This window comes from Budorcas taxicolor, chromosome 7 (assembly GCF_023091745.1).
Source record: "Budorcas taxicolor isolate Tak-1 chromosome 7, Takin1.1, whole genome shotgun sequence".
Classification (NCBI taxonomy): Eukaryota; Metazoa; Chordata; class Mammalia; order Artiodactyla; family Bovidae; genus Budorcas; species Budorcas taxicolor.
Window position 1 is genome coordinate 4,522,209 of NC_068916.1, and position 25,531 is coordinate 4,547,739.

Sequence of the window (25,531 nt, forward strand, 5' to 3'; positions counted from 1 at the left end):
ACCCCCACACCGCCAGGAACGATGCTGCGGTGCAACAAGCTGGAATCCTGGATACCTGCCCACAGTCATTTCTCTGCAAATTACCTGGGCGTGTGTCCTGTCTGAAGCAACACTGACACAGGGGAAACACACCCACCCGTGAGAGTATGGAGCTGCCTGCGCAGCGCACTGGCTCAGAGGGCTCTAGTCCTGATGATGCCTTTGCAGGCACATAGCCCAGGACAGCCCTGCCCTCCCCCAAACACCAGGAAGGTGCCAGGGCCCTCACCCTCTCCCCAGCACAAAACGATGAAACAGAGGACACCTCATCCGCTGCTGCTTTTTATTGACGTGTGCGTGCATATGCAGGGAGTCCTGAAAGACCGGGAGGCGGGGCCCTGAAGGGCCAGGGCTTCAGCGCACTTGGGCCAGGTTGTGTTTCTTGTACAGCAGTGCCCGCCTCTTTTCCCGCTCTCGCACAAAGACGCGCAGACCAGTGGTTGGGAAGGTCACTGCCGCAGGCTGGGAGCTGGCTGGGCCCTCCTCCGTCAGCCACGGGCTCTGCAGGCAGCTGGACGCACACGGCCGGACCCTGGAGCACACGGAAGGGCAGCATTTACCGCGCTCCCACCCGCAGGTCAGCGCACAGGGGCATGGGCCAGGCAGAGCTGGAGGAGTTGCTCACCAGGGGTGCACACACAGTGTGCTTCGCAGGAAGGCCACAGCACCCCCAGACAGCCCGGCATAACAGCGGCTCAGCTGGATGAGCCCCTTGCGCAGGCCCTTCTGCGTGTCTCGCATTCCCTCACCGCTCACCGGGTACTCAGCGCTCAACCTGTGTGTGTGGTGGTCACGTGACTGATGTTACCCTCGATGGACGGAAGTCACAGAGACCTGGGGTCACCATCAACAGACCCCAGGCCCGCCCTTCCTTCTCGCCCGCCCACCCCGCAGAGCACACGTGGAGACTCACATGATGAAGGCTGTAACACCTATGGCCCAGATGTCAGTCTGCGTGACAGCGCCCTGGCCCTCCAGGAGCTCCGGAGCTGGGGACAGCACAGGTGGGGGTCATGGGCTGTTTGCGGTGGAGGGGGCAGGGGGACAGGACTGGGGCTTGCTCCCGGCACACCCCTCCCCCAGATCAGGCCTGGTGTCTGCGCCCTGCGCACCCATCGTCTCCATGTAGTCCTTGAATCTCTCTGAGGGCAGGACCCTCTCCTGGGCCAAGCTCTGGGCGTTTCCGAAGTCGATGACCTTGAGCAGGTTATACTCTGTGACAATCATGTTCTCCGACCTGAGGTCTAGGTGCAGGATACCCTGGGCATGCAGGTACTGGGTGGCACTTAGTATCTGCCACAGATAGTCCTTCACCTCTGATTCCGAGTAGGAGTCCCTGGGGGTAGAGGGCCAGTTAGGGGGCACACGGAGAGAGGCACCCAGGCTCTTTCCACAGCCAGCCCCAGGGCAATCAGGAAGCACCAGCCTTCCCTGTGGGCTTAGGAAGGAGGTCCCAGATCTACTGAGTGACTCTGGTGGGCTGACGGGCAGAGGCGGGGCAGAGGTGGGTGAGGAGGCAGACCACAGTGCTCCAGCCAGGTCCTGAGCCTGGAATCCAGGCCAGGGCGATCCTCACCTCTCGGCCAGACAGGGGAGCAGCTCAGGCCCGGAGCACAGCTCCAAGATGAGGACCAGGTGCCTGGGGCTGAGGTAGGCAGCCTGCAGCTGCGCCAGGTGTGGGTGGCGCAGGCCCTTGAGGGCCTCGTACTCCTGCAGCACGGCAGCCCTGTCTGCAGGGTGGTAGGGCACGATCTTGGCAGCCAGCACGCGCCCACTGGCCTTCTCCCGGCACTGCCGCACCACGCTGAAGCGGCCCCTGGGGAGGAGAGCAGGCCAGGCTGGAGGCTCAGGCCAGACCCCGCCCTCCCTCTCAGTCTGGAGAAGCCAGCCCAGCAGGGAGGTCCGGGAGAGGGTGGCAGACCCTGAGGCAATGTGGACGCAAGTGATCAGAGGGGTGAAAGCACGGGGCTGGGGTGGGAGCTCGAAGAGCCAGCGGGGTGGAGGAGGCCCCGCCGCCTGCCCTCCCGGAGGCCCTGAACCTTCTCATCTGCGTCTGGAAGGCGAAGGTCTGCATGCTGGGGAGGGGCCGGGCCGGCCCCGCTGCACCGCTCTCCTCTTCAGAGGCTGTAGGAAGAGAGCAACCCTGCACCACCATCTCCCCCAACCTCTTCTCCCATCACCCCTCCCCAACCCTACAGGAACACCCTCTTTGAACCCCCAACACTCTGCCCTCTCATTCCTCAGGCCATTGTGGGTGGGGGGCCTAGTGGGCAGAAGGAATCACCCCAAGTGAGTGTGTGACCGGTGGAGGTGGCAAGCGCATTCCCACAGAGGCCGGCCCAGGGGCTCACCCAGGCGGCTGGGCCCTCCCAGGAGGACCTGCTCCGAGGGGCTGCTGTAGGGGCCCATGCCCGCCTTGCTGACGCAGGCCGTCCGGAAGGTGTATGCCCCACCCCGAGAAAGCTTGCCCGTGAGGTAGCAGCAGTCAAAGACGTCCGAGGCCAGCGTGCTCCAGCTGCCGCCTGGGACACACGGGAGTGAGTGAGCCCAGCCGCGGCCACCCACTCACTGTCAGGGTGGAGAGGCCCAGCAGAGGCAGAGAGCAGCCAGGCGCATCCCCAGCCCCCTGCCCCCGCCCACAGAGACTCTGGGACCCCCCAGGAGGCGCGGGTTCGGGAGCGGCCCCACACCTTCCAGGCTGCACTGCACAATGTACGTCACAGGGCCGTACGACTCCACAGGCTTCCAGACCAGCAGCACCCCGTCCGCACGCACCTCCCCGATGTCCGGCCGTGGTGAGGAAGAGGGGCGCTCTGTGGGGCCCACAGTCAGCAGTCCGGGGTGGGCTTGCAGGAGCTCTCCATGGAAACTCTGAGCCCCAGCCAGCCTGCCTCATCCTCCTCACCCTACTGTCAGGCCCCTGAGCCCACCTGCCCCTGGTCCAGTTCACTCGGGGTCCTTTCCAAGGCTGACTAGTAGGAAGAGTCCAGTGCCTCTCCTTCAGGGGGCCTCGGGAGGTGTCTGCCCTGCCCAACCCCACCAGGCTCCCCTCCCACTGGTGCCCACCCAGGAGCCCCACGGAATGGCCCTTGCTCACAGCTCCCCACCAACCCTAGGCTCTAGTCAGGGGGGCCTCTGCTTTGCTGGACTGTGGTGCAGGGCAGGTGGGGGCTGGGGATCAGGTCAGAGGACTGAGAGCTAGGCTCGCAGCCTCTGCTTTGGGTCCCCCAGAAACACACCCTGGCGCTGTGTTCTGAGAGCATGGTTGGACTGTAATACAAAATGGGAGGCCGCCGCCTCCTGCACTACTGGAGAGACAGGGAGGTGCCGCGGGAATGCAAGGAGAAGAGCCCCCAAGAGGGGTCAGGGAGGGGCCTGGCCAGCTGCGTCACCCTGCTCCCACGTCCCCTCCCCATGCCTCCAGACCCGGGGAGGGCCAGGCTGTGGGTGCCCGGGCGCTGAGCCTCACGCTCCCTGGGCCGTTCACGGCCGACCCACCTGCCTTCCGGAGGACGGCCGTCGTGGCTGCCGTCCCCAGCGCGTTGCTCACGCTGCATGTGTACACGCCCAGGTCCTCAGCAGTCACCACCAGGATGGTCAAAAGCTGGAAGTTCTTGAGCGTGGAGGAGATGAGGAGGCGGCTGCTGCTCTCAAGCAGAGCCCCATCTGCAGCAGGAGAAAGTGAGCCTCAAGATAAGGTCCCAGCAGGTGCCCTGCCTCGTGGTCAAGCCCAGGGCCCACACCCTCTTTGAGCCTCAGTTTCCATCTATATAGTAAGAGTAATGCCCAAAAGGAGTACCCTGCCTCCCTGGCCTTCAGCCTCAGGAGAGCTCTTTACCTTTACTCCAGGTGGCCTGTGCGGCTGGCTGGGCCACCACCTGGCAGGCCAGAGTCACAGACTGGCCCAGGACCACCGTCTCATCCGAGAGCTCCCTTAGGAACGACGGGGCTGGGGAACGGAGGTGAGGTGAGCCTTCAGAGGTGGCCTTAGGCCTGAGAGCAAGGCCTGACCCCCACTGCGGGGATATAGGAAATGAGTTCCATCCCCACCCAGCTCATCTCCAACACCAGTGCCTACTCCAGGAAGGCTTCCAGGACTGCTGGCTCCTGAGTGCTGGGCCGCCAGTCTCCACGTGTGCACTTGAGCCCCTGTGGATGTGAGCTTCCCCTCGCCACCCTGCACTAGTCTTGACAGCGTTCCCCTTCCCCACAGTCAGGTCCCTTGGGCTGCAGTGAGGGGCCTCGCCTCTGGGCAGTGTACCCACCTCGGTCCTTGCTCTTCAGGCGGAAGGAAGCGAGACCTGCCTTCTTCCGGGGAGGACTCTCCTTCTCCAGACCTGCAGTAAGGAAGTGGCCGCGTGAGGGAGGTCACACTCTGGGGGCCTGGCTCCTCTGGGAGCAGGGGAGGCTCTGGGGATCCCCATGTGGCAGAAAAGCCCAGTCCCAAGGGGTCTTGTTGGCAATGAGCTAAATGCACGGCCGAGGGCACCAGCCCTCCCTACCCCACGTGTCAGCCACTGCGGGCAGCTGAGGCCAGCAGCTCAGGGGCCACTGGGCCAGCTGAGGGCGCTGGGGTCAGGATCAGGGAGGGCTGGGCCAGTTCCTATCTCCATGGGGGTATAACTGCAGCTGCATTACTGCTGGGCTTCAGGTGCACATGGGGAGGGACTGGAGGCCGCAAAGCTGACCTCAGAAACAAGCCAATGTGTCCCGAGAGGTGTGGGCAGCACCAGGTCAGGGGAAGGAGCATAGGATGGGGGGCTTCCTGCATCACTCAGGCAAGCTCCGGGGCTATCTTTTTGGCCAAGGAGCCCCCAAGTGCAGAGCGGGAAACATGGATGTGCCCGGTTCTGGGGCAGGGTAGGGGCAGTAACCTTCAGGCCTGCCTCTCAGGAGGCGGGAGATGTGGGCCACCGAGGCCTTCACCCTCTGGCGTAGCCCCAGCTCTGTGGGCTCTTCCAGCAGTGAGTGCCTTCCAGGGAAGTGGAAGAGCCTGCCGGAAGGGGGTGACCACTTGCGCTTCCTGCCGCCGGCAGCTTTCCCGAGCAGGGCCTCCATGTCCTCTGGCTCCTCTGTGATCTCCAGGCTGGCTGGCCAGGGCCACGCAGCCTCTGGGAGCTCAGCCAGCTCCTCCCCAGCCTCAGACTCAGGGGAGGATGGACGCTCCGGCTCCACTGACTTGGGGATCTTCCTAAAGATCATGAACTCAAATGGGAGATACTTGATATCATACAGATCAGACAGATTGAGGTAGGCAGGATCCACCTCTGAGATGTCCAGGGACACTGTGTCTGCTGCTTCTGGGTCCCTGGACAGGTCCTGGATCTGTACGAGTGACACCTGAGAGCCCCCACTGAAGTCTTCCCACGAGCCCAACTCCTGGGAGGTCCTCGGGAGGGTTCTATCGCCCTCGGGTGCAGGCACTGTGCTAGCCTGGGGCGGTGGGCTCTCGGTCTCTGCCTCGTCCTGCTCCTCTGAGGACTGAGAGACGGCCCAGGTCATCTTGGCCCACATGGGGCCCTGCCCCAGCATTCCACCGGCGTCCCCTCCAAAGGCAAAGGTGCCGTAGCCCGCCACCCCTGCGTAGCCCCCACGGCTCCCCAGGGAGAACTTCCGTGTGGTCGCCTGCTCTTGAGGCCGCTGTAGGCTGGGTGAAGACTGGGACAAGTCCTCTGTCTCCTGGACCAGGCCTTCAGCATCCAGAGAGGGGCTAGGCTCCGTGCCCATCTGGGAGGCTGGCTCTAGGGGTCTGGGTGATCCAGGCCTCTTGGTGAGAGGGACGGCCTTCAGCACGCTCTGAGAGTCTACCTGGGGGCTTGCTTGGGCGGGGGGCAGACAGGCCTGCAGCTTTCCTGGGAAGGAAGGGCTAGGGGATGACAAGAGGGCCTCTGTGCAGGGCCCTGAAGGGAAGGAGCCAGGAGGCTGTGGTGCCAAGGCCTCAGGGGGGCCACTGTCCTGGGGGGCAGGGACCCACTGGGGCTGAGAGAAAGGGGCAGCCTGCCCTCCACAGCGGTTCTGGGACAACGCCTCTGGCTGAGCGGAGCACCCATCACTACTGGCAGATGGCAGTCTCAGCCCCTGCGGGGTCCCCTCTGGATGCTCTTTCTCCCTGGCACGTGCACCCCCTCCAGGCATGCCCTCTCCTTGGGCATCCTGAGGACTCAGGGGAGCCGGAGCGGGACACTGCCCCTTGCTGCAGGCCTTGGTGGAGGAACTGGCAGTGTTCGGTGGGTCACGGTCCAGGGAGCGGTGGGAGCCAGAGGCCTCCTGGGGGCTTGCTCTGGGCATCGGCACGGCCGTCTCCAAGGGGGCTGCTGTGGCCTGCAGGGCAGCCCGCTCCTCCATGGCAGCCGCCTCCTCCAGTGCCCGGTGCTCCAGCAGTGGCTCTCGAAGTCCCGGCAGGATGCCCGAGAAGTAGCCACCCTTGAGAAGGTGCCGCCGGCGGGCGGGGTGCCGCCTGCCCCCTGTGGACAGGCCCCCTAGCTCTGGGCCTTCGCCCACCTGCTGGTAGAACAGGCTTCGGATGACGCTCTGCCGGGGCACACAGCCCAGGGCAGCTGCTGGCTCCTCGCCCTGCAACGATGCAGGCAGAGCTGAGGCTGCGGCTGGTGGACAGGCCTCGGCCTCCTCAGGCAGGCTGGCCGAAGGCCTCAGGAAGCCCCGGGGGTGCAGCAGCGGGGAGTGGGTCACCGGGGAGGATGGCAGCGACTTGGCCCGGGCGAACGGGGCCAACTCGTTGTCAGAGGAGGAGGAGCTGCTGGAGGAGCCGCTGGCATCGCCACGCAGGTGCCGGGCAATCCCGAGGGATGGGCTGTCGGGCGGGCCCTGGAGCAGCTCCGGGATGGAACGCATCACCAGGATGGACTTGTAGCTCATCAGGGAGCGCTGGGGGCGTGGAGGACAGGGGCCCGTCAGCAGGGGACCTGCTGCCTTCCCAGTCCAGAGGGGATCTCAGGGAACGGTGGGCCTTAAAACACATGGTCCCCAGGGCTCCGTTACCTTGTCCCCACCTTGGCAGAGACGTTGCATGTTGCCCCGCCTCACCCCGCTGGCTCAGGGAGCAAAGACTTGAAATGAAGGGTGCCCCGCCCCACTCTCTTGCTCTGCAGACCCAGAAGGGACACAGAGCCAGCCCTCTGGGCCTCATTTCCCTCTCTGGCCTCCGGCCGCTTCTGCACCCAGCCCCTCACCCCTCCACAAGGCAGTGCAGCCCACCTGCCAGCGACTGCGGGCCAGGAGGAACTTCAGCTGCTTGGTGTTGATGAAGTGGGCCTCCTCCGCGGGCACAGACTTCTGGGGGCGCCCAGGTGAGAGGTCCACGTTGGGGGTGTGGGGAGCCCCTGGGGCATCCTGCAGCCCAGGCAGGCCCCCACTCCTCTTGGGCTCACTTTCCCTCCCTGTGAGCCAGGCCAGCCCACATTCAGCCTACTCACCCAGAACCAGGGGTGGGCGAGGCACTTGGCAGCACTGGGCCGAGCCCTGGGCGGGGAAAGGAAGGTCCAGGTCAGGCCAAGAGGTCAGCTGGCCACTGAGGCAAGCGCGGGACCTCAGATGTGCGCACTCACCCCACGGCCTTCTGCAGAGCAGCCTTGATAAAGTCCTGGGCATCCTCACTGAGGTGGGCGGCCATGGGGCTACTCCAGGACACCCGCCCTTCCAGGACATTCAGAAGCGTTGCTCGGTCACTCTCTCCAGCAAATGGGGATGAACAGGTCAGGCTGGAAGCAGAGACATGGCTAGCCTTCAGCTGTGACCTGAATTTCTGGGTCCGTGGGAGGCAGGTTGGCAGGACAGGGGTCTCATGGGGATGTAGTGACTGGGGGCCCCCAGCCCTGACTGGAGATGCCTCCTGACACCCCTCTCCTTCAGCCCTGAGAATCCCAGCATGTGTCTCAGATTTGCCCAGAGATCCAGCTTGGAGCTGGGATCCAGGCTAAGCCTGGAGTGGGTATCTGGTCTTAGGCTGGGGTGAGGATCCAGGTTGGCCTGGGATAAGGGATCAAGTGTCATCTTGAGTGGGCACCTGGACTTAGCCTGAGATGGCGATCAGGGGTCCACCTGCAGAGTGAACCCAGGCTCAGTCCTCACCACTAACACCCTCGGGACAGCAACAGCTGTTAAAAGGGACCTCTGGACAAGCTACCAGGACCCTTTAGGGAAAGAGCTCCGTGCTCTGCCCCATGACCTAGCAGAGGTCCTCTGTGACAGGGTGTGAGTGAGCTGTGCTTGGCAGAAACCCCGTATCAGAACTGGCTGACGGCATGTTCCCAACATAGCTGCCCCTCGGGTCTTGCGTCTCTGAGTTAAGGAGCAGTCAGCGGTTCAACAGCTTCCCGCTGGCCTGCTGAGGAGGGGTCTGGGCTGGCTTTGGAGGAGAGAGTAGACAGGAGCAGGGGTCTGCTCACCTGAGGTAGGTGATGACCCCCATGGCCCTGCAGAACAAAATCACAGCCGTGAGTCTCTCCAGACCTGGTCCGATGAGGAGAAGGAGGAGGAGGCAGAGGGCGGGCGAGCCCACCCCCACCCACCCACTCACCAGATGTCGGAAGCCTCGTTCACGGGGGTCTGTTCGATGATCTCGGGGGCCACAAACTCAGGGGAGCCATACTTGCTGTACTGTGGCTCTCCCGGGGTGATTTTTTGGGCAAAGCCAAAATCACAGATTTTAATGTCTTCCCGAGCAGGATGCACCATCAGGATGTTGGGGGGCTGTCAGGCAGAGTCGGGAGTGGCTGAGCCCACCCTGAGGAAAGAACCCCCAGGGCTCCCAGGCCTGGGGAGGACACTCAGGGGACTCTGAGGAGCTGCCCCCGCAGGAGGGTGAGGCCAGCATGAGGCCATAGGCAGCCCTGGGCTCAGGTTTCAGCGCCCTTGGGGATAGCTTCTACTCCATCAGAGCTGCCCTCCACCTGAAGGTGAAGGGGCTGCTCTAAGGCGGTGAGCTCCCTGTCCCCAGAAACGAGGAAGTCCGCAGAGGGAACTGGAAGCGTTGGGCCTTCTCCCGCTCAGCCCTAGGCCCCAGGCTTCCAGCAGCTCCTCCCTGGGCTCGGGCAGCAGGGAGCCGCGTACCTTTATGTCCAGGTGAAGGATGCCTTGGCTGTGTAGGTAGTGCAGCCCCTCCACCAGCTGCTGGATGTAGACCTTGACCTGCGGCAGAGCTGGTGCTCAGCCAGCCTCCAGCACCCCTCTCCTCACCTCCCCGCCCGCTCCCACCAACAGGACCTCCACTTCCCTCCAGATCTGAGCCTGGGGGTGGGGGGGCTCCTGCAGGACAGGTTCCATGCAAAGCCCCGGGGAGCCTGTAGTTGGGAGATTCCTCTAGGCCCCCAGGTGGATGGGTTTGGGTGTGTGGAGCAGCTTGAACAAAGCGGGAGGGGGCCGGGGGAGCAGGCAAGGGCTGGGCAGCTCGGTCAGCGCCGTCAGGGGTGGAGAAGCAGGGAGCCCCGGCCACGGGAGGGCTGTGAGAGCCCACAGGAGCTGCAGCAGCCTGTGAGGGTCTCTGTTGGGGGGCTAGTCTGAGGGACAGGAGGCCTGGCCAGGCCCACGCGTAGCCCTGCAGCTGGATGGGCAGCCGGGCAGCAGCAGTCACCTCGGCCTCAGTCACCACACTCTTCTTGAACAGGCGGTCCAGCAGTTCTTCCGACGAACACCTGGGAGTCCGTTAAGGAAAGCTCTAGGCTCTGAAACCCTCGAAGCCTCGTGCCGCCTGGGGGGTCTTATCTCCAGGTGGGGGTAGGGGCTATGCTGGGGAGGCTGGTGCTTGCGGCTGAGGAGGATGGGAGGGACAAAGCCCCCCAAGTAGAGGGACGGAGGACAGTGGGAGGCAGCAGGGTGGGGGAGTGACACGCCACCCCTGACTCCTGCAGGGGATGCTGGGGGTGGGGGAGGGTGTGGTGAGCATACAGGATCCTCAGCTGGGCCAGGAGCAGCGGATGGGTGGGGTGGGGCGTGTGCCCCTCCCTGGAGCATGCATTGACATGCAAAGACGCATCAGTGCCTGGGGCATGCCGGAGACAGGTAAGAAGCCCAAGTTTCCTGCTGGAGGCCAATGCGGGGAGCAGGAGGAGACAGACTTCTTGATGAAGCCCTGCCTAAATTCCCTACCCAAGGGACTGGGAGCTGGGAGCTATGTGCAGTGGCAGTACCTGCGGGGGCTGGAGGGGCCAGGGGCGTGCAGATAGTCCGGAAACATCGCAATGCCAGCGGCACGGGCTGCCCCCATCAGGCAGTTGGGCCTGGGACCACCGGCACCGCAGACCCCACCCAGCCCTGCAGACCACTGTCTGCCGGGGGCACTCCCACCCACCTCCCGCCCCGCCACCTGGCACCCTCAGGGTGAGGTGGGATACAGCTCCAGGATGAGGATCAGGGTCTTCCGCGTCTCAAACTGGTCCAGCAGCGCAGTGACCAGCGGGTGGCTCAGGCCTGCTAGGATGTCCCGCTCGCGATAAGCCTGGGCACGCGTGCTGCTCCGCAGCGGAATGAACTTGGCAGCACAGGCCATCTGGTTGCCCTTGTGCTGCACCCTCTTCACGAAGCCGAACACACCCCTGGGGGGAGGGGACAGCGCGCTGGGGGCCCTGGGGGCAGAGCTTGGGGGCGGGGTCCCTGGGGGCAGAGCTTGGGGGCGGGGCCCCTGGGCGGCAGAGTTTGGGGGCGGGGTTCCTGGGGGGCAGAGCTTGGGGGCGGGGTTCCTGGGGGGGGCGCTCAGAGCTTGGGGGCGGGGCCCCTGGGCGGCAGAGTTTGGGGGCGGGGTTCCTGGGGAGCAGAGCTTGGGGGCAGGGCCCCTGGGGGGGGGCAGAAGCTTGGGGGCGGGGCCCCTGTGGGGCAGAGCTTGGGGGCAGGGTTCCTGGGGGGCAGAGCTTGGGGGCGGGGCCCCTGGGGGGCAGAGCTTGGGGGTGGCGTTCCTGGGGGAGGAGGTTTCCTGAGAGGAGAGGTGCCGGGAGAGCAGGGGCTGCGGGAGTGGGCACTGGAGGAGGCCAAGATGGCAAGGGCAGCGGGTACTCTGCATGGGGGTTTGCAGGAGGCAGGGGCTCCAGAGGGTGAGGGCTGGGGAGGCAGGTCTTCGGTGGGGGCAGGGCTCTGGGTTGAGGGAGTTCAGAGAGCTCTAAGCGGGGATGGTAGGGGTGCAGTGGGCAGGAGAGCTGGGGGCTCCTGGTCGGAAACTCGCACATAGGAACTCTGGGAGGTTGAGGCTGAGGGTCTTAGGAGGTGGGGCTCCAGTGGAGGAGGCTCCTGGGGCTGGGATGAGGGCAGTACCTTCCAATTTCCTCCAGGACCTCATAAAAGGAGTGCAGTTTCCTCCTAGAGCTGGGCTCACTGTCCCGTGTAGCCAGGGAAGGGGAAGCTGTTAAAGAATGAGTAAAGATCACCCAGCGCCTCTGTCCCCCAACTTCACAGTGTCTGCTGGAGCAGCTTCCTGTGCCTGAACCTGTGAGAGCTCAGGGGACCCCCCACACCAGCATGGAGCCAAGACAAGGCCTGGGAAGTGGTCTCCCACTCACCCCCGTGGATCAGCAGCTCTGCCTTGCACAGCACCTGGCCGCCAGGGTTGTGGGCCAGGCAGGTGTAGACGCCCGCGTCGTGCTGGGCCACGTCCCTAAGCACCAGGGAGTAGGTGGTTCCTTCCTGTTGCTGGCTGAGCCGGGGGTCAGCTCCCAGCTGGGTGCCATCCTGCAGACACGGGAGTGCGGGGCGGCCATCAGTACACCCTGGGGGACCCCAGCGCCACGGCCCAGCCTGACCTTCGGTGAGCGCCATGCCCAGGCCAGCAGGGGCGCCACACACTGCCTCTCCCGCAGGCAGGCCCTTACCCAGGCCTGCCCCTACCTTGTACCAGATCACTGTGGGCTGTGGGTTGCCCTCGATGACAGCCTGGAACTGCGCCGTACTGCCGCTCTGGGCCTGCACATCCTCGATGGTGACCTGCATGGACGGGGGGCCTGGGGTGGGGAAAGGAGCCGGTGGGCAGGAGCCAGGCTGTGTCCGCCACAGCCTATTCTGTGCTGAAATCTTCTGATGCCTGGCCTCCATTCACGGACACCCAGACCTCAGTGGACTGGCAGCAACCCCAGGTGTGTCTTGCTGCCCAAGCTGGCCAGGAAGGCCCTGAGACATACTCCAGGGTGAAAGAGCCCAGCTTCCTCCAAGGGAAGGGACCCCACCCTTGATGGTCCAGAAATGCACCCCCTGTCTTTGCTGCTTCAGCCTCAGCTCTCTGTGGGCAGGCCACAAGAATATGCCAACTTTGCGTGGGGTAAAAGGCCCTGACGTCCTAGTCACCGCTGCCTTCTGAGGGCATGCAAGGAGAGAGGCAGCAGGGCCCTGGCCACAGTAAGGCTGGGGCATGCCAGGTGGCTATGCCGGCCCTGCCATGGAAATCACTCCTTAGCCTGGGGCATGGAAGGTACACGTGCGACCTGCCAGGCCCCCACCTACTTGCAGCAGGCGTGTCGCTGGTCTGGTACACGTACGTCCTGTGTGTGGTCTCCGTGAACACATGGCTGTGGACGTCCCAGAGCTCACCTGCTCCTGGCCAGGCAGTGCCCTCCATCCTGGGGCATGGAGTGGAATTAGCTGTCTGCCTCGCCCTTCCACTCTTGGGGCGTGGAAGGCCAAGATGGGGTTCTTGCCCCCTGCCTACTCAGGGGGCTGCAGCACTCTTTGGGAGGGGACATACAGTCCGTGGCCTCAGTCCTAGGTGAAGAAGGGAGCTCCCCCCCTTCCTTGCCCCAGGGGTGGCCTCCCCCTGCCCTGGGGCTTAAGGGTGGGGCTGGTAAGGAGAGTGCAGGCTGCTGTGATCCCACCCCTTGCTCTCCTCTCACACCCCAGCCTGCTCCCAGGACATCCCCTCGCCCCCCAGCCAGCTTGGGACGTTACCGGATGGGCACTGTGCGTTCTGGGGCCTCAGCGTGTGCCTGAGCCGTCTGCTCAAGGCCCTTGGGGGAGTGAGGCTGAGGCGCCTTCGGAGGCTCGCCTGGTGGGAGGCAAGGGGCCCGGTGAGATGGAGCCTGGGACAGGGCAGGGGACAACTCCCCAGGACAGGCCGCTGCATCAGCCTCTGCCGCCCAGCAGACAGGAGCACAGACAGAGCAGGGGCTCCAAGAGCACGGGGTCCTTGAGCACAGACTCAGCGCTCCAGCTGCGCGCGGGCACCTCACCCCCGGGCTGGGGCTAGTGCCCCGCAGTGCACCCCCGGGGTCTGGTCCACCCGCGCTGCTCACTTCTGCCACTTCCTGTCCTCCTCCCTTCCCTCCACTTCCCACCCCCCCACCCCCTCCTCCTCCTCGCCCCCATCCCTCTCCCTGCTCTTCCCTAGGCTCTGCCCTCCCTCCCCCATTCCCACACCCTTCCTCTCCTCTCTCCCTTCCTCCCCACCTCCCCAGGAGCACAGGGGACCCAGGCTGGCGGCTGAGGGCAGCCAGAGTGGGAAGGACCTCCGGAGCCCATCCCGGCATCTAGTTCCACAGGCTGAGTGAGGGGCAGTCTTGTCCAGGACCCCCGCCACGTAGAGCCAACTGAATGGTGGGGGTCTCAGGCTCTGCCAGTTCAACCCCGTGGGATGGGCACCCAAAGTAACCAGGGTGGGGTCAGAAAGGAGGGGCGGTTATGGGTGGGGGCAGGGGTCCCGGAAGCAGGGGTACTTTGCCTTCAACCTGCTGCCAGGCCTCACCGGATGCAGCCCCAGCCTCCACAGCTGGGGGCTCCGGATGCAGCCCCCCAGGGCTGGGGCTGGGGCTGCTGTGGTCCCCTGTGGAAGGTCCTGGAGCCTCAGGGCATGTCTGTGTCCTCTGGATGGATGTGCCTCCCTGCCCTGGGGCAGCTGGGGCTGGGGCAGCAGCATCTGTAGGAGAGGCAGGTCGACGCACAGGAGTGAGGGGGGCCGGGGCCCGGGAGGGGGACACTGCCCAGATGAGGCACCCTCCCCACCCTCCCGCTCCAGCCACCCGCTGGGTTCAGGAAGCGCCGAAGGTGGAGGCCCCTGAGAGAAGGGGTCTGTGCCAGAGACGGCACTCCAGGCAGCAAGTGCTAGACTGGTCCACCCCCAGGGTGTCTCCCAGATGCCCTCATGAGAACGTCAGTTCCCACAGGGGCAGCAGGGCCTGGACCCCCACCGTCCACTTCGGGCGGCCCCTCGGTCTCAGTCCCATCCCGTCATCCTGCGGCTCGCCTTGCTCTGTAGCCCACTCTGGACCCGAGGGCACTGGGTCACCCAGGCTCAGGTGGGTCCAGCCCCACGTTCTAGGAAAGCTAAGCATGGCCCGATGCCAGATCAGGAGCCGAGAGACCCTCACACGGTGGGCTGCCTTCCTGCCTCCCAGCGCAGCCCCTATTCCCCACCCAGCCCGACACAGACCACCACACTCTCACCTGGTCCCTGCCCAGCCCCCGACACAACTCCCCAAGGGAACCTTCAGACCCTCCAGGCTCTTGGCTTCCTGCCCTCAGCCCCCAATTCAGTTCCTCCTCCACCGGACCGTCAGTCCCTCTGTGGCTGTTCTGGGACGCCCACCGCTCGATTTCCAGAAAGGCCCCTCTGTGGAGCTCTCTCCCGTGCTCCAGAGTCTCCCTCCTGGTGATCTGCTTTATTCTTGGGGCCCCCAGGCTGAAGAGGCCACTGGGCAGGCTTCTGTCTGTCTGCGGTCTGTGGCGCTGGGGCGACCATCCTGCGCTTCCCCACTCCAAGGAGGTCGTCAGGACCCCGACCCATCATGCCCCCATAGCTGTCCTGACAAAGGACCCAGGCTCACAGGACGCAGGATGACCTGCTTGACCCCCAGCAGACTGGGGGCAACGACTATGGACACCGCGGCCACACTGTGTGCGCCTGTGACAGCCCCTGAGCCCATGTGTGAGCAAGCTGGAAAGGCCAAAATCACGCCTCCACCCAGGATCTGTAGGACTGGCCAGCACCCACAGGCTGATGTGGGTGTCCACCCAGGCTGCCACTGGAAAGGGCCTGGGCTGTCCATTGGTTGGTCTCCAGGGCCAGGAGGGTCCCTCCCTCCTGAGACGCCGGAACCACCAGGCGGAGAAGCAAAAATGAGAAAAGCAGAGGCGGTGCAAGGAACCGGTTTATTAGCATCATCAGGGCTGACGGATGGGACTGCTTCCCATGCACAGACCCTGGTCCACCCTGCCGAGAAGGCCTAGGAGGCCTGTAGAGCTGGGCCCCACACAGGCCTCCTGGAGGCCAAGAAAGGTGTTCAGGGCTACGATGTGGTTCGGGGGGACCCCCAGCCTGGGTGAGAGCCACGGCTGGGCCAGGCCTGGACACTGGGACGGGGGCCTAAGCTGGCACACACAGGGCCCATGCGGCCCCTGCCTGGTGAACAGAGCAAGAAGGATGCCCGAGTGCCCTCCCTGTGTCTGCAGCCCCGAGCCCGGAGCGGCAGCCTGCGAGTCAGTCCGGCCCATGCTCTCAGAGCAGCTTGAGAAGACTCTGAGATCACGGATGCGTGCACCGTCCTCAGCTGACGACCAAGTCCTGTGAGGTAGGAATCGCCTGGTTTGGAAGGGAAGGGCAGGCTGGAGTCCTGAGTTGGTGGATAGCCAGGGGAGGTCAGAGCACCCGTGTCTGAGGCGTGCCAGCTTTGGGACGCTCTCCTGATTGAAAACCCAAGGCGGCTGTGTGGTGAGTTGATGCTGGTGCCAGGCTGGGTCCCAACGCCGCTGTCCTCTTCCCGCCGCCCCGTGCAAGCACGGCAGCTTCGTCAGGGGGTCCCAGGTCCAAGGGTCTCCCATCTCAGCCCCAGCCACGCCATCCCTGAGGGTCTTGGCCTCAGCCCTGGGAGGGGCTGGGGTCCATGTCCCTGTCTGGGCAAATGTGTAGGGTGACAGCCTCCCCCACAGTCCCAAAGCTGACCGTCTGGGTTGAAACCTCGGTTTTGAAGCTGCTCTGGCCGCTGTCCGCAGAGCGCTGAACCTGAGTGCAGAAGGAAGGCTTCTGGGTTGCGGCGCCTCCGGCCCGGGCCTCCCGAAAGCAGAAGGAGACGCCCGTGGGGCCCCGGCCCTGCGGCCCTGATGGAAATGCCTCCCGGGGCCTGGGCACACGGCCGAAGAAGCCAGGCGGGCCCCGGGAGTCTGGGGGGCGCCCCACGTTCAGCAGGACAGGCTGGCCCACGGTGGGCTCACTGATCTCTCTCTGCAGCACCGAGATTTCGCAGGGCGGGTCATCAGCGGCACTCGGCCTGGGGCCACTGCAGCCAAAGGTCTCCCCTTCCCGGGGCACGTAATCCTCCAGGTCGGCCAGGGTGAGGGCACGGCCGTGGTGCGTGAGGATCTTGGGGTCGCGGCCCTGCAGACCATCAGCACCCAGCGGCTCCTCCACCCTGTAGGCATCTCTCTCCCCCTCATCCAGTGGGGCTCCCTCTTCAGCACCCCAGGGAGGGGATGGCTCAGGGCTCTCTGGCCCCGTCTCCACGCAGACGATCAGGGGCTCTCCAGTGGTGACCGTGGCTGGGGGCTCCTGGGTCAGCAGCTTGTTGTTGGAGTTGTTTGTATTGGGGTCTCTTCCAGACACCCTTCCAGGCAGCGTGAAGCGAAGCTCCTCAGAGCTGCCAGGCGTCTCTCTGGCCAGAGATGCACCCTTTGAACCGGTCTTCTTCACCTGGACCTCAATGGTCTCCTCAACCTCCACCCATTTGGGTGGGGGCCTGGTGCCCCTCGGCAGGCCTGCCGTGTGGGTCTCAGGCTCTGTCACGAACAGAGTGGGCACAGCGGGCCGCCAGCCTGGCTCTGCCTCAGGCCTGGAGGGTCTGCTGGCCTCTGGCGAGGGCAGCAGCTCAGGGGCCAGCAGGCCTGGCCTGGGCAGGCTGGCGGGGTGACCGTAGCGGGAGGGAGACTTGCTGGGGGACTGGCGTCGGCCACGGGGGCTCTTCACCACAGTGGTAATAGTCTCCTCTCTGTGGGGAGAGGGCCGAGAGGACATGGGCATGGAGCCCCACAGCCTCACCCAGCACCCTCGCTGTCAGCACATTCGCGGGCCAGCAAGGGAGATCAGGTTAGTGTCCAAGCAGGCAACTGGCGAAACTGCATAGACAAACTCCTGCGCATGCGCCTGGGCCCAGGCCCCAGATGCCCACCCAAAGAACTGAAGCACAGAGTTCCGTCTGGCCATCTGCGTACACTGGGGCCCCAGTGTGCAGACCTCAGAGTGAGAGGCGAGGCATGCGGGGGTGCGTGCAGCGTCACTCAGGCAGGTCTGTAACGTTATGCGCCGGTCTCCCTTCCTGTGCGTGGGTGTCCCGTTCTGGAGACACCAGCCCTCCTTACAGGGCTGAGGGACAAGCCACACCGCCCTCCTCATCAGTCCCATGCTTGCTCTGTGCTCTGTATCATGGCAGGAGGGCACTGGGGGTTTGGGGCGCTTCTCAGAGGACAGGTGCCTCAGAGATCGTCAGTCAGGGACTGCGGATCAGCGAGACGCCAGAGTGTGGACGTGCAGCCCGCGCTTTGGGCCTCTGAGTCTGGGATGTGAGGCCTGGCAAAGACTCCTGGCCCTGGGCATGGCCTTGCTGTCATGGGCGGTGTGAGCTCAGCCCACGAGGTCAGGTGGGGCCGCAAGGGGATGAGGGGAGAGAACGCAAGTCCATGCGCACGTGAGTGTGCCTGGGACTCTGGCCAGGGACCTCGCAGCAACTCTGGGTGGTACGTCTGATCCCCTTTGACAGGTGCAGACAAGGTTGGAAAAGGGCTTGAGACTTTCCCAGAGCCAAGAGTCAGAAGTACCCCCGTCAGCACAGGCCCTCCTCTGCCAACCAGCACCCTAACTCTGCCAGGTACTGGGGGTGAAATGAGTTAACACGCAGGGAGCAGGAACACATTCAGTAACACAGCTCTCCTGGGCCCTAGGACCTGCATTTCCTCCTGGGCTCAGGAAGAGGGATTTGGCATGCATGTGGTGACAACTCGTTGCTGCTACCAGCTGCCTGCAATGACTAGGACGCTGTCTCTCTTGTTCAGCTTTACTTCTGGCTAACCCACAGCTCCAACTGGAAGCCGTTACTCATGGCACGGGCACAGAGCTGTGTGGACCAGACCCTGCCTCCACTGGCCCTCCCCTGGCGAAAGGGAAACGCTCTGCCCCCTGAACTGGTGGGGAAGCCGAGGCATGGAGACGCGGCCTGTTCAGGCCCGCAGGCCTGCCTTCCTGCTTCACACAAGGCTCAGTGGCGCAAGGCTTGTTCCTGAGTCAGAGCCTGCCCACATGTCAGGGGAACCTGGGCAAGGACCCATCTTCTGGCCTCAAGTGGCCTGATTTGCTGAGGCAGGACAGCGAGTCCACGCCTCCTAAATGCACCCCCCTGCCCGGCTCACTGCTGCCCCCATGAGGACATGGAGGCCCCCTGCCCTGAGGCCAGCGGCACACCACTTGAGGCTGCCAGGCGGCAGGAGCCTCTCTCCAAGCCCGGTCTCCTTCTGGTACCCCTTGGCTCCCCAGAGCTCCTCACTGTGTGGTGTGCCCTTGAGGGATGCGGTGCCAGGCAGCTGCCTCTCTCCATTCCTCAGGTGAGGGGGTACCTGTCCTTGCAGGGGGAGGGTTACTGCCTCCCTAAGCCTGGAACAGATTGGACGTGAGGGCGCCTTGTGAGTTACCTAGTCCAGCCTCGCACACACAAGAGTCACCAGTGGGCTGCCTGGCCCCATCTCTGCTCCTTCATGTTTTCACTCATAAAACGTAAATAACAATGCTCCCCTCACAGATGGAATGTAGAGCTGATCTGTGGGAAAGCTCTGGCATGGCAGCATACCTCCAGGGATGGGACTTCTTTCTGCCCCAGGCAGCCTCATCTACTGTGAGGCCGCACTCTGCTCTGGGGGAGAAGGGAGAAAGTCAGGGAAGGATTAACCTGGGATGTATCCAATGTCTGAAGATGGGTTCTGCAGCAACATCACCAGCTGCAGGCCCCTACAGGAGGTCCTCTGCCTAGGGGGAATTAAGAGGTTCCCCATCTTAGAGCCTCCCAGGCATTTGGCTTTAGGAAATCACAGTTTTTACTGCCTCCTAGCTTTTGCAGGCTCTTCCATCCTTCCACTTCACACATCTCCTACCGCAAGTCCTTCCAGGTCATCCAGGTCAAAACCACTCCTGCCTTCTGTGCGTTCACCTAGCCCTGGACCGCTCTGGGCCTCTTGTATTCTTTAATTATCAATGACATGTATGGCGTTTCCTCAGCCTTGAAGGCACTGAAGCGTGGGGAAGGGGACAGTGGCTGTGGCATCAAGGGAACGAGTTCTCAGCCAGCTTCCGACTGGGAGCCACCCCGAGCAAGGCTCCTCTCTTCCCTGAACCTGTTTCCCCACCTTCTCAGTGTGAGGGCTGAGTGTGGAGACCTCTAAGGACCCTAGAGCGCTACTGTTCACTAAGGTTACACTATTTTAATTAAAATCAAATTAACTAAAATAAACTTCAAAATCCAATTCTTCAGCCACACCAGACAACTACTCAGTAGCCACATGCAGCCAGTGGCTGCTGGAGTGGGAGGGTAAGCATAAATCACTTCCCATCACGGAAAGCTCCCATGGACAATGCTCTAATCCTAGGATACTAGATGGCAGCATTCTGCCTCCAGCTCACTGGAGAAGAAACTCTCAGGCCTTGCTCTTCCCTGACTAGTATGACTCAGAGTCCAAGCCCTGGGTGAGCCCTGGGATATGCAGAATAAGTTGGCCCTGCTGAAACAACAGAGCCATGGAGAGGGTGCCTAGACCCTGGGAGAGACAGCTTTGAAATGTGGTGGGCAAGGTCTCGGGGGGAGGAGAATGCCCTGGGAGTGTCTGCAAAGTGCGGGCAGTGTGTGTGGTGAACAAAGGCCGTGGGAGCAAGCAGTCAGGCAAGCCAGGGGCCGGCTACACAGGCCAGATCCGGGGAGGTTAGTAGGCATGCAGGGAGCACAGCAGTCAGAGGGAGGGTTAGGAACACGCCTGCACTTACATGATGACGGTTTTCTTGGGGACCTTAGTCTCCTGCTCAGTGACTACAAAGAAAACAGTCGGAATAGCGAGGGTTACAGACCAGCCAGCCCTGGGGGCTGAGCTATCCGAGTGGCCCGGCACTGTGGTGACTCGCTCAGCTTGGGACACTGGCTCCAAACCCTGCTCGACTGCGTGCCCCCCGGGAGGAATGTCTCGGCTTAGAGCCCCAGGCCCTTCACCTTTGAGACAGTGACGGTGCCTCCTCCGAGGGTCTGGGGATGAGGCATTGCAGTGACCATGGGTCCCGCGTGAGGCAAGAAGCCCTGTCCCCCTTGAGGGGTCTTGCAGGAGCTTCCTGGAGAATAAGTGCCTTGTTCAGGCTGCCCACACAGAAATCCAAGCTCTTCCTTCAGTCCATGTACCCAAGGAGCCCTGGGTATTTGTCAGGCCCTGAAGTTCCTCTTTTTATAGAAACGAAGGCCTAGAAAGGGGAAAGGAATGGCCTGTGTCTGCCAGCCAAACTGGGAGGTGGAGGGCTGGTGCCTAGTTCACAAAAAATTCTAAGACCAAAGGACCTCTCTTCAGGGCAGAGTGATTTTGGAGTCCTAGAGGTAGCCTGTATGAGTGCTGGGCGTCAGGCCACAGAAGGCCCTCTGGGAGCAACCTGAGGATGTCTGAGCAGGGTCCTGAGCTCTGAGCGAGCCAGGAGCATCCCACACACTCAACTGTTTCTTGATTCTCTTAGCTGTCCTCCTCCCCGGAGCCAAGAGGACAAGCCCTGTGGCTCCCATGTTGCTGACAGGGACCCACATCCCAGAGATAGCGCGGGACTCATCCAGGACCCGGCAGCACCTACTCCCCACAATCTGGAGGCCTCTTCCTCTGTAGCTTCTGGGCAGGGTCAAGCTTGGCACAGATACGCCCCCTCCCAGCCTTGTCAGCAGGCGGGCAGGCAGCCCACCAGCTACCAGCACCCATACATCTCAACCGTCCCTCTCAGCAGACTGGGGGAAAGCTTAGGGGTTGATGTGGCCCAGGGCACACAGCCTCCTAGTCTGTGGTCTGTGGGATTTTGAGCCACATGGAAAAGGACTTCTTTAGATGACCGTGACTATTTTAGCCTTGTTTCCAACGAACATGAATTAACTGTCCCAGCTGTGTCTGTATGGCACTTGGGTGCCACATTCACTGTGCATGTGTGTGTGTGCACGCACATGTGTGTGACTGTGTGTGTGCCTGCATGTGCTTGTGCAAGCAGCCTCCTGGAGAGAGGGGAGCCTGCTGGGAGAGAGAATGGGATGCAGCCTCAATGCCCTGTATCTAGACAGAGTTGGGCTCAGAGAACGCCAGCTGTCTGTGGCCTGTAGGCCACCCCCTGCGCACACGACAGTGAGCGATCCAGGGCCTCTTCCCTGATCCTCCCTGACGGGGGACTCATTCTGTTGCTTCTGGAGGTGGTGACCAGCGCCCCTGTGGGCTGCTACACTCCTGGCACCTTTGTTCCCCATCTAGCCTGCCACCAGAGGGGCTCTGGGATCCAGTGCGAATTGGCGACTACAGAAGGGGTACAGCCATGCCAAGCGGGGCTCTCGGCCCTGCGCAGTTTCACAAGCGAGGGGGCAGCGCCCCACCCCACAGGGCCAGCCAGGGCCCGTCCTGGCTGCAGAGCCACCCGGTTAGTGATGAAGCCGCAGGACAGGATTAGGAGGCAGGAGGCGGTGGGCTCCAGTCCCAGGGGCTGTGAGGACTGGCCTTGCCTTGTGAGGCGCCAAGGCCATTCCTGGCGTGGGTGCGCCGCCCCCTCCAGACCCTGCGTCCACGGGGCCCAGACAGAGGCCTGTCGTGACGGTGAACTGAGAGCTCCATGGGACGCGCTTGTCATCGCTGAGATGGGGTGCTGAGCCCTGCCGTGCGCCACGTAAGACCACCAGGGGCACGGCAGAGGTGCCGGCAGACGCCGTGGGGGCCTCCAGTGGGAGCCGGCTCGACCAGTGCCCTTGGGGGCTTGACGAACAGGACCCCTGCCCACGAGGGAGGAAGGGTCTCTGGGCGGGCCCTACAGAGTGGGAAAGGCCCCAGGCCTGCGCTTCTGGGGCCAGATGGCTGACTCATGAGAGTCCAGACAGACAGCAGACCCCGCACGCTGGACCCTGGGACTGGGTCTGGGGGCTCAAGGCATCAGAGGAGCCAACCTTCAGGACTTGGGAGGACACAGATCCCAACCCAGCCCTACTGTGAGAGCTGGAGCTCCCCCAGGTGTTTTAGTGTAGCTTCTGCTTGCATGCCCCCGAGGATGGGAGGCTCAGCCTCTGTCCTGGCAGCCCCTTCCAGGTAAGTCAGCTCAGACCAGGAGAAACTCCCTGAGGCTGTCACCCGCCCTGCAAGCCCTGTAAGGCCACTCTCTGAACTGAACAGACACCACTTGCCCTCCTCCCCATCCCAGCCATCCTGGCTGGGACCCTGGAGCTGCGGAGGGAGACGTCCCGTCACCCTTCAGCGCCTGCCTGGGAGCATGCTGCTCCCTAGCAAGGCCCGTTCTGCAGCCCAGGCCCCTCCCAGCCTGGCCCAGGCCAAGCCACCACACCCTGTCCTTTCCTCAGCCAGAGCCGCGCGCTGCAGAAGGATCATGCCCCTAACACAGCTCCTTCTCCCAGGAGCCAAGCTGGGACCCAGCAGCCCGCTTCTGTGGGGCTGCCCCTGCCACCCATCCTGGAAGACCTCTCTGAACACGGCCTGGCAGGCAGCTCCAGGTCTGGCCTGCGTCTGCGCTTGTTATTCCCCACGACCCTTCAGATGACCCCGTCAGCCTTTCCCAGGCTCTGGCTCACAGCCTACCCTTCTCTGGCCCCCACATATGCGGCTCCAGTGAGGGACGGGCCGCCAGCGCTTGCCCCCATCCCGAGTCCCCTCCTCCGAACGTGCTTCCCCTCCTCCCGGAAGTGTGCTCTGACGAGAAGGGCTGAGGGTCCTACCCCTCCCGGCCCTGCCCCGGCCTGTGAGGGTCCAGCTCAGGCTGGGCTGCACGCGGAAGCACTCACCTTCCACGGCCGCGAGCCGCTCCGTGCGGTGCTGATCCCGGGCCTGCAGCACGGGGCTCTGCATGAGCAGCTCCGCACGGCTCCGCTTGGAGCCCAGCCAGTTCACCAACTGCAGGGCATAGAGCAGGGGCTCACCTCCAGCCTGTGGCTCCCCAGGGGCCTGGGCAGTCTCTGTGAGGCCATACAGGCCAGCGGTGGCATGGAGGGCCCACCGCAGCTATTTCAGGAGCCGCAGAGCCTGGCCACATGGGTAAGGGTACCAGGCCAGCTACCAGGAGCTCCCTGAGACGGGGGAACACTCTCCACCTGCTCTGTCTAGCATGGTGGCCACATGGGCTCTGGGTACGTGAATTAGATGTGAATCTTTACTTAAATGTTGGCTTTAACTGATTTACTTTTAAATCACCGGGTGTGGCCAGCACAGGTCCAGAGCTGACTGGGGGTCTGTTTCTTTCTCTAAGGATTGCCTTTGGGAGCAGGCACCCCAGTGTCCCCTGCAGGCTGCCAGCAGCAACAGCACAAAGGAGGCTGGCGGCCAGGAAGGGCCAAGGCTAGCTCATACCCTCCCCCGACCTCCACCAGTGCCCCAGACCACGAGGACCACGGGGGCTCCGCCCAGGGCCCACTCCTCGGTGCCCGTCTTCCCTACAATGGACGGTGGGCGACAGCGGCCTGGGGTCCCCTCTCTCACTGCGGTCACGGGTGGTAGTGACCAGGCGGGATTTCCCAGGCAAGGCCCCCAACCCCCTCCCCCGACCCCACCCACCTCACCTCACACTCATAGGTGCCCAGATCCTCCGTGCCAGCTGCCCGGATCTCCAGCACCAGCAGGCCGCTGCGGGGCTCACTCAGGGTCTGGTATCTGCCCCCAGGGGTCAGCAGGACCCCATCCTTGTACCACCTGCAGCCAGCCCCAAGGGCAGTCAGGTGAGTCTCCCGCCCATGCTCAGGACCCTCTCCTCAGCCATCCCATAGTTCCAAGTATCCTCACAGAGCCCACCCTCCTGGACACCACCCACCCAACGAACAGCCGGCCCCATGTCCTCGTCACGGCAGCTAGAGCCATGTTCAGAATGTGCCGCAGCCCTCTCACGCCCACTCCTCACGGGACAGGCGGCGGTTCTGTGCCTAGCCGGCCCTGACCCAGCTAACAGGCTGCCCACCCGCACCTCTCAGGCAGGCAGGACAGCCCCAGGGCAGGCCCGTGTGCCCTCGGCTGCCCCACCCCCAAGCCAGCTGGCCCACCTGATCTGAGGATATGGGGCCCCTTCGATGGTGCAGGTGATCTGGGCATCTTCTCCATCCACAAAGGGCACTGCCCGGACCTTGTGCACAAACCGAGGCGGGACTGCGGGACCCAGGGAATGTGGGGAGACAAGAGAGAGATTGAGAGACGGAGGGAAAGAAACAGAGAGACAGAGACACAGAAAGAAAAACAGAGACAGAGATGGAGACAGAGGAACAGAGAGAGAGAGACAGGAACAGATAAACAGAGATGGACACAGAGAAACAGACAAGGAGATGGAGACAGAGATGGAGACAGAGACACAGAGAGACACCATGAGGGACCAGGACCCCACCCCCAGACTTGTCAGATATTCACAACCATCCCTGCAGCTATGCCATCCATGTGCCCCTAACCAGGGCGGATACCTTTATAATGCCCATAGGCTGGGGCCTGGGCACTTATACCCTGGCCTTCCCCTCAGGGCTCACCTTGCACCAATATTTTGCCCAGGGTGCTGGCATTGCCAGCAGCGCTGGCTGCGAAGCACATGTACTGGCCAGAGTCAGCGCCAGTCAAGTTGTCCAGGATAAGCGCACACGAGCCATCGGGGTCTTCAATGAGGATGTGGTGAGGGTCCACCTCCACTGGCTTCCCATCTGGAAAGGAGGGGAGGGCCATCACAGAGAGAACACCATCAGGGACAAAAGGTCAGACCTGTCTGGGGGTCACAGTCACGGGGTCTGATGAAGGAAGCTACCCCTATAGCCAAGAGCCAATGGACTCCCTGCCAAGGGTCTAACTGGCCAAGCTGACCTGGAGCCCTGGGTGGAGCGGTGGTACTGACCCGCACCATCTACTTCCCCAGACCTCACTGTGCACAGCGTGGCCTCTAAAAGGCCAGCTCTCAGCTGGAGGCGGGGGCCAGGCTGGGGGACGTCTCCTCTGATAAGAAGACCCTCAACGACCTTGCCAGCGATTCTGCAACTCCCTAAAGGTACTGACCCCCCCAGCAGATACTTGGACAGCACCATCTCTTTAATCGTCCTCATCCAAATGCCCACCTGACTAACACCTCCAGCTGTACCACATTTCCTTCCTGCGAGAGGGGTGGGGAGACATGCCTCTTTCACTATGAAGAAATCTTTCCTCCATAAATACGTACAATTTCATAGATGAACACTTTCCAATAGCTCTCTACGTTCTGAACAAGGTTGTTCAAGTTAAAACATCTTGACATCTGATTCAGAGAGAAACTTCACAGTTTAAAAACATACCCCACCCCGTCCCCCCAAAAGCTTCCAGCTGCCAC

General features: G+C 63.1%; 1 protein-coding gene across 50 annotated transcripts in view; it reads right to left on the bottom strand.

Annotated features, from left to right (window-relative positions):
- Positions 1-308: 308 nt before the first annotated feature.
- The window catches only part of OBSCN (obscurin, cytoskeletal calmodulin and titin-interacting RhoGEF), a 233,171-nt gene continuing 207,948 nt past the window's right edge, over positions 309-25,531 (bottom strand). For 49 of the 50 annotated variants that reach the window (XM_052643386.1, XM_052643400.1, XM_052643406.1 and 46 more), the window contains 30 exons: positions 24,711-24,878; positions 24,240-24,342; positions 23,766-23,895; positions 22,995-23,103; positions 13,688-13,882; positions 12,919-13,015; positions 12,478-12,593; positions 11,869-11,981; positions 11,544-11,712; positions 11,299-11,386; positions 10,389-10,589; positions 9,629-9,689; positions 9,109-9,186; positions 8,576-8,748; positions 8,445-8,471; positions 7,605-7,757; positions 7,473-7,518; positions 7,255-7,332; positions 4,914-6,924; positions 4,305-4,376; positions 3,878-3,988; positions 3,538-3,705; positions 2,730-2,852; positions 2,391-2,561; positions 2,079-2,163; positions 1,616-1,855; positions 1,152-1,375; positions 953-1,028; positions 665-814; positions 309-571 (listed from right to left, as the gene is read on the bottom strand). In XM_052643386.1, the coding sequence (XP_052499346.1) occupies positions 394-571; positions 665-814; positions 953-1,028; positions 1,152-1,375; positions 1,616-1,855; positions 2,079-2,163; positions 2,391-2,561; positions 2,730-2,852; positions 3,538-3,705; positions 3,878-3,988; positions 4,305-4,376; positions 4,914-6,924; positions 7,255-7,332; positions 7,473-7,518; positions 7,605-7,757; positions 8,445-8,471; positions 8,576-8,748; positions 9,109-9,186; positions 9,629-9,689; positions 10,389-10,589; positions 11,299-11,386; positions 11,544-11,712; positions 11,869-11,981; positions 12,478-12,593; positions 12,919-13,015; positions 13,688-13,882; positions 22,995-23,103; positions 23,766-23,895; positions 24,240-24,342; positions 24,711-24,878 (5,714 nt within the window). In that variant the 3' untranslated portion in view covers positions 309-393. The remainder of the gene's footprint in view (positions 572-664; positions 815-952; positions 1,029-1,151; positions 1,376-1,615; positions 1,856-2,078; positions 2,164-2,390; positions 2,562-2,729; positions 2,853-3,537; positions 3,706-3,877; positions 3,989-4,304; positions 4,377-4,913; positions 6,925-7,254; positions 7,333-7,472; positions 7,519-7,604; positions 7,758-8,444; positions 8,472-8,575; positions 8,749-9,108; positions 9,187-9,628; positions 9,690-10,388; positions 10,590-11,298; positions 11,387-11,543; positions 11,713-11,868; positions 11,982-12,477; positions 12,594-12,918; positions 13,016-13,687; positions 13,883-22,994; positions 23,104-23,765; positions 23,896-24,239; positions 24,343-24,710; positions 24,879-25,531) is intronic. The other variant, XM_052643357.1, reaches the window with a different exon arrangement.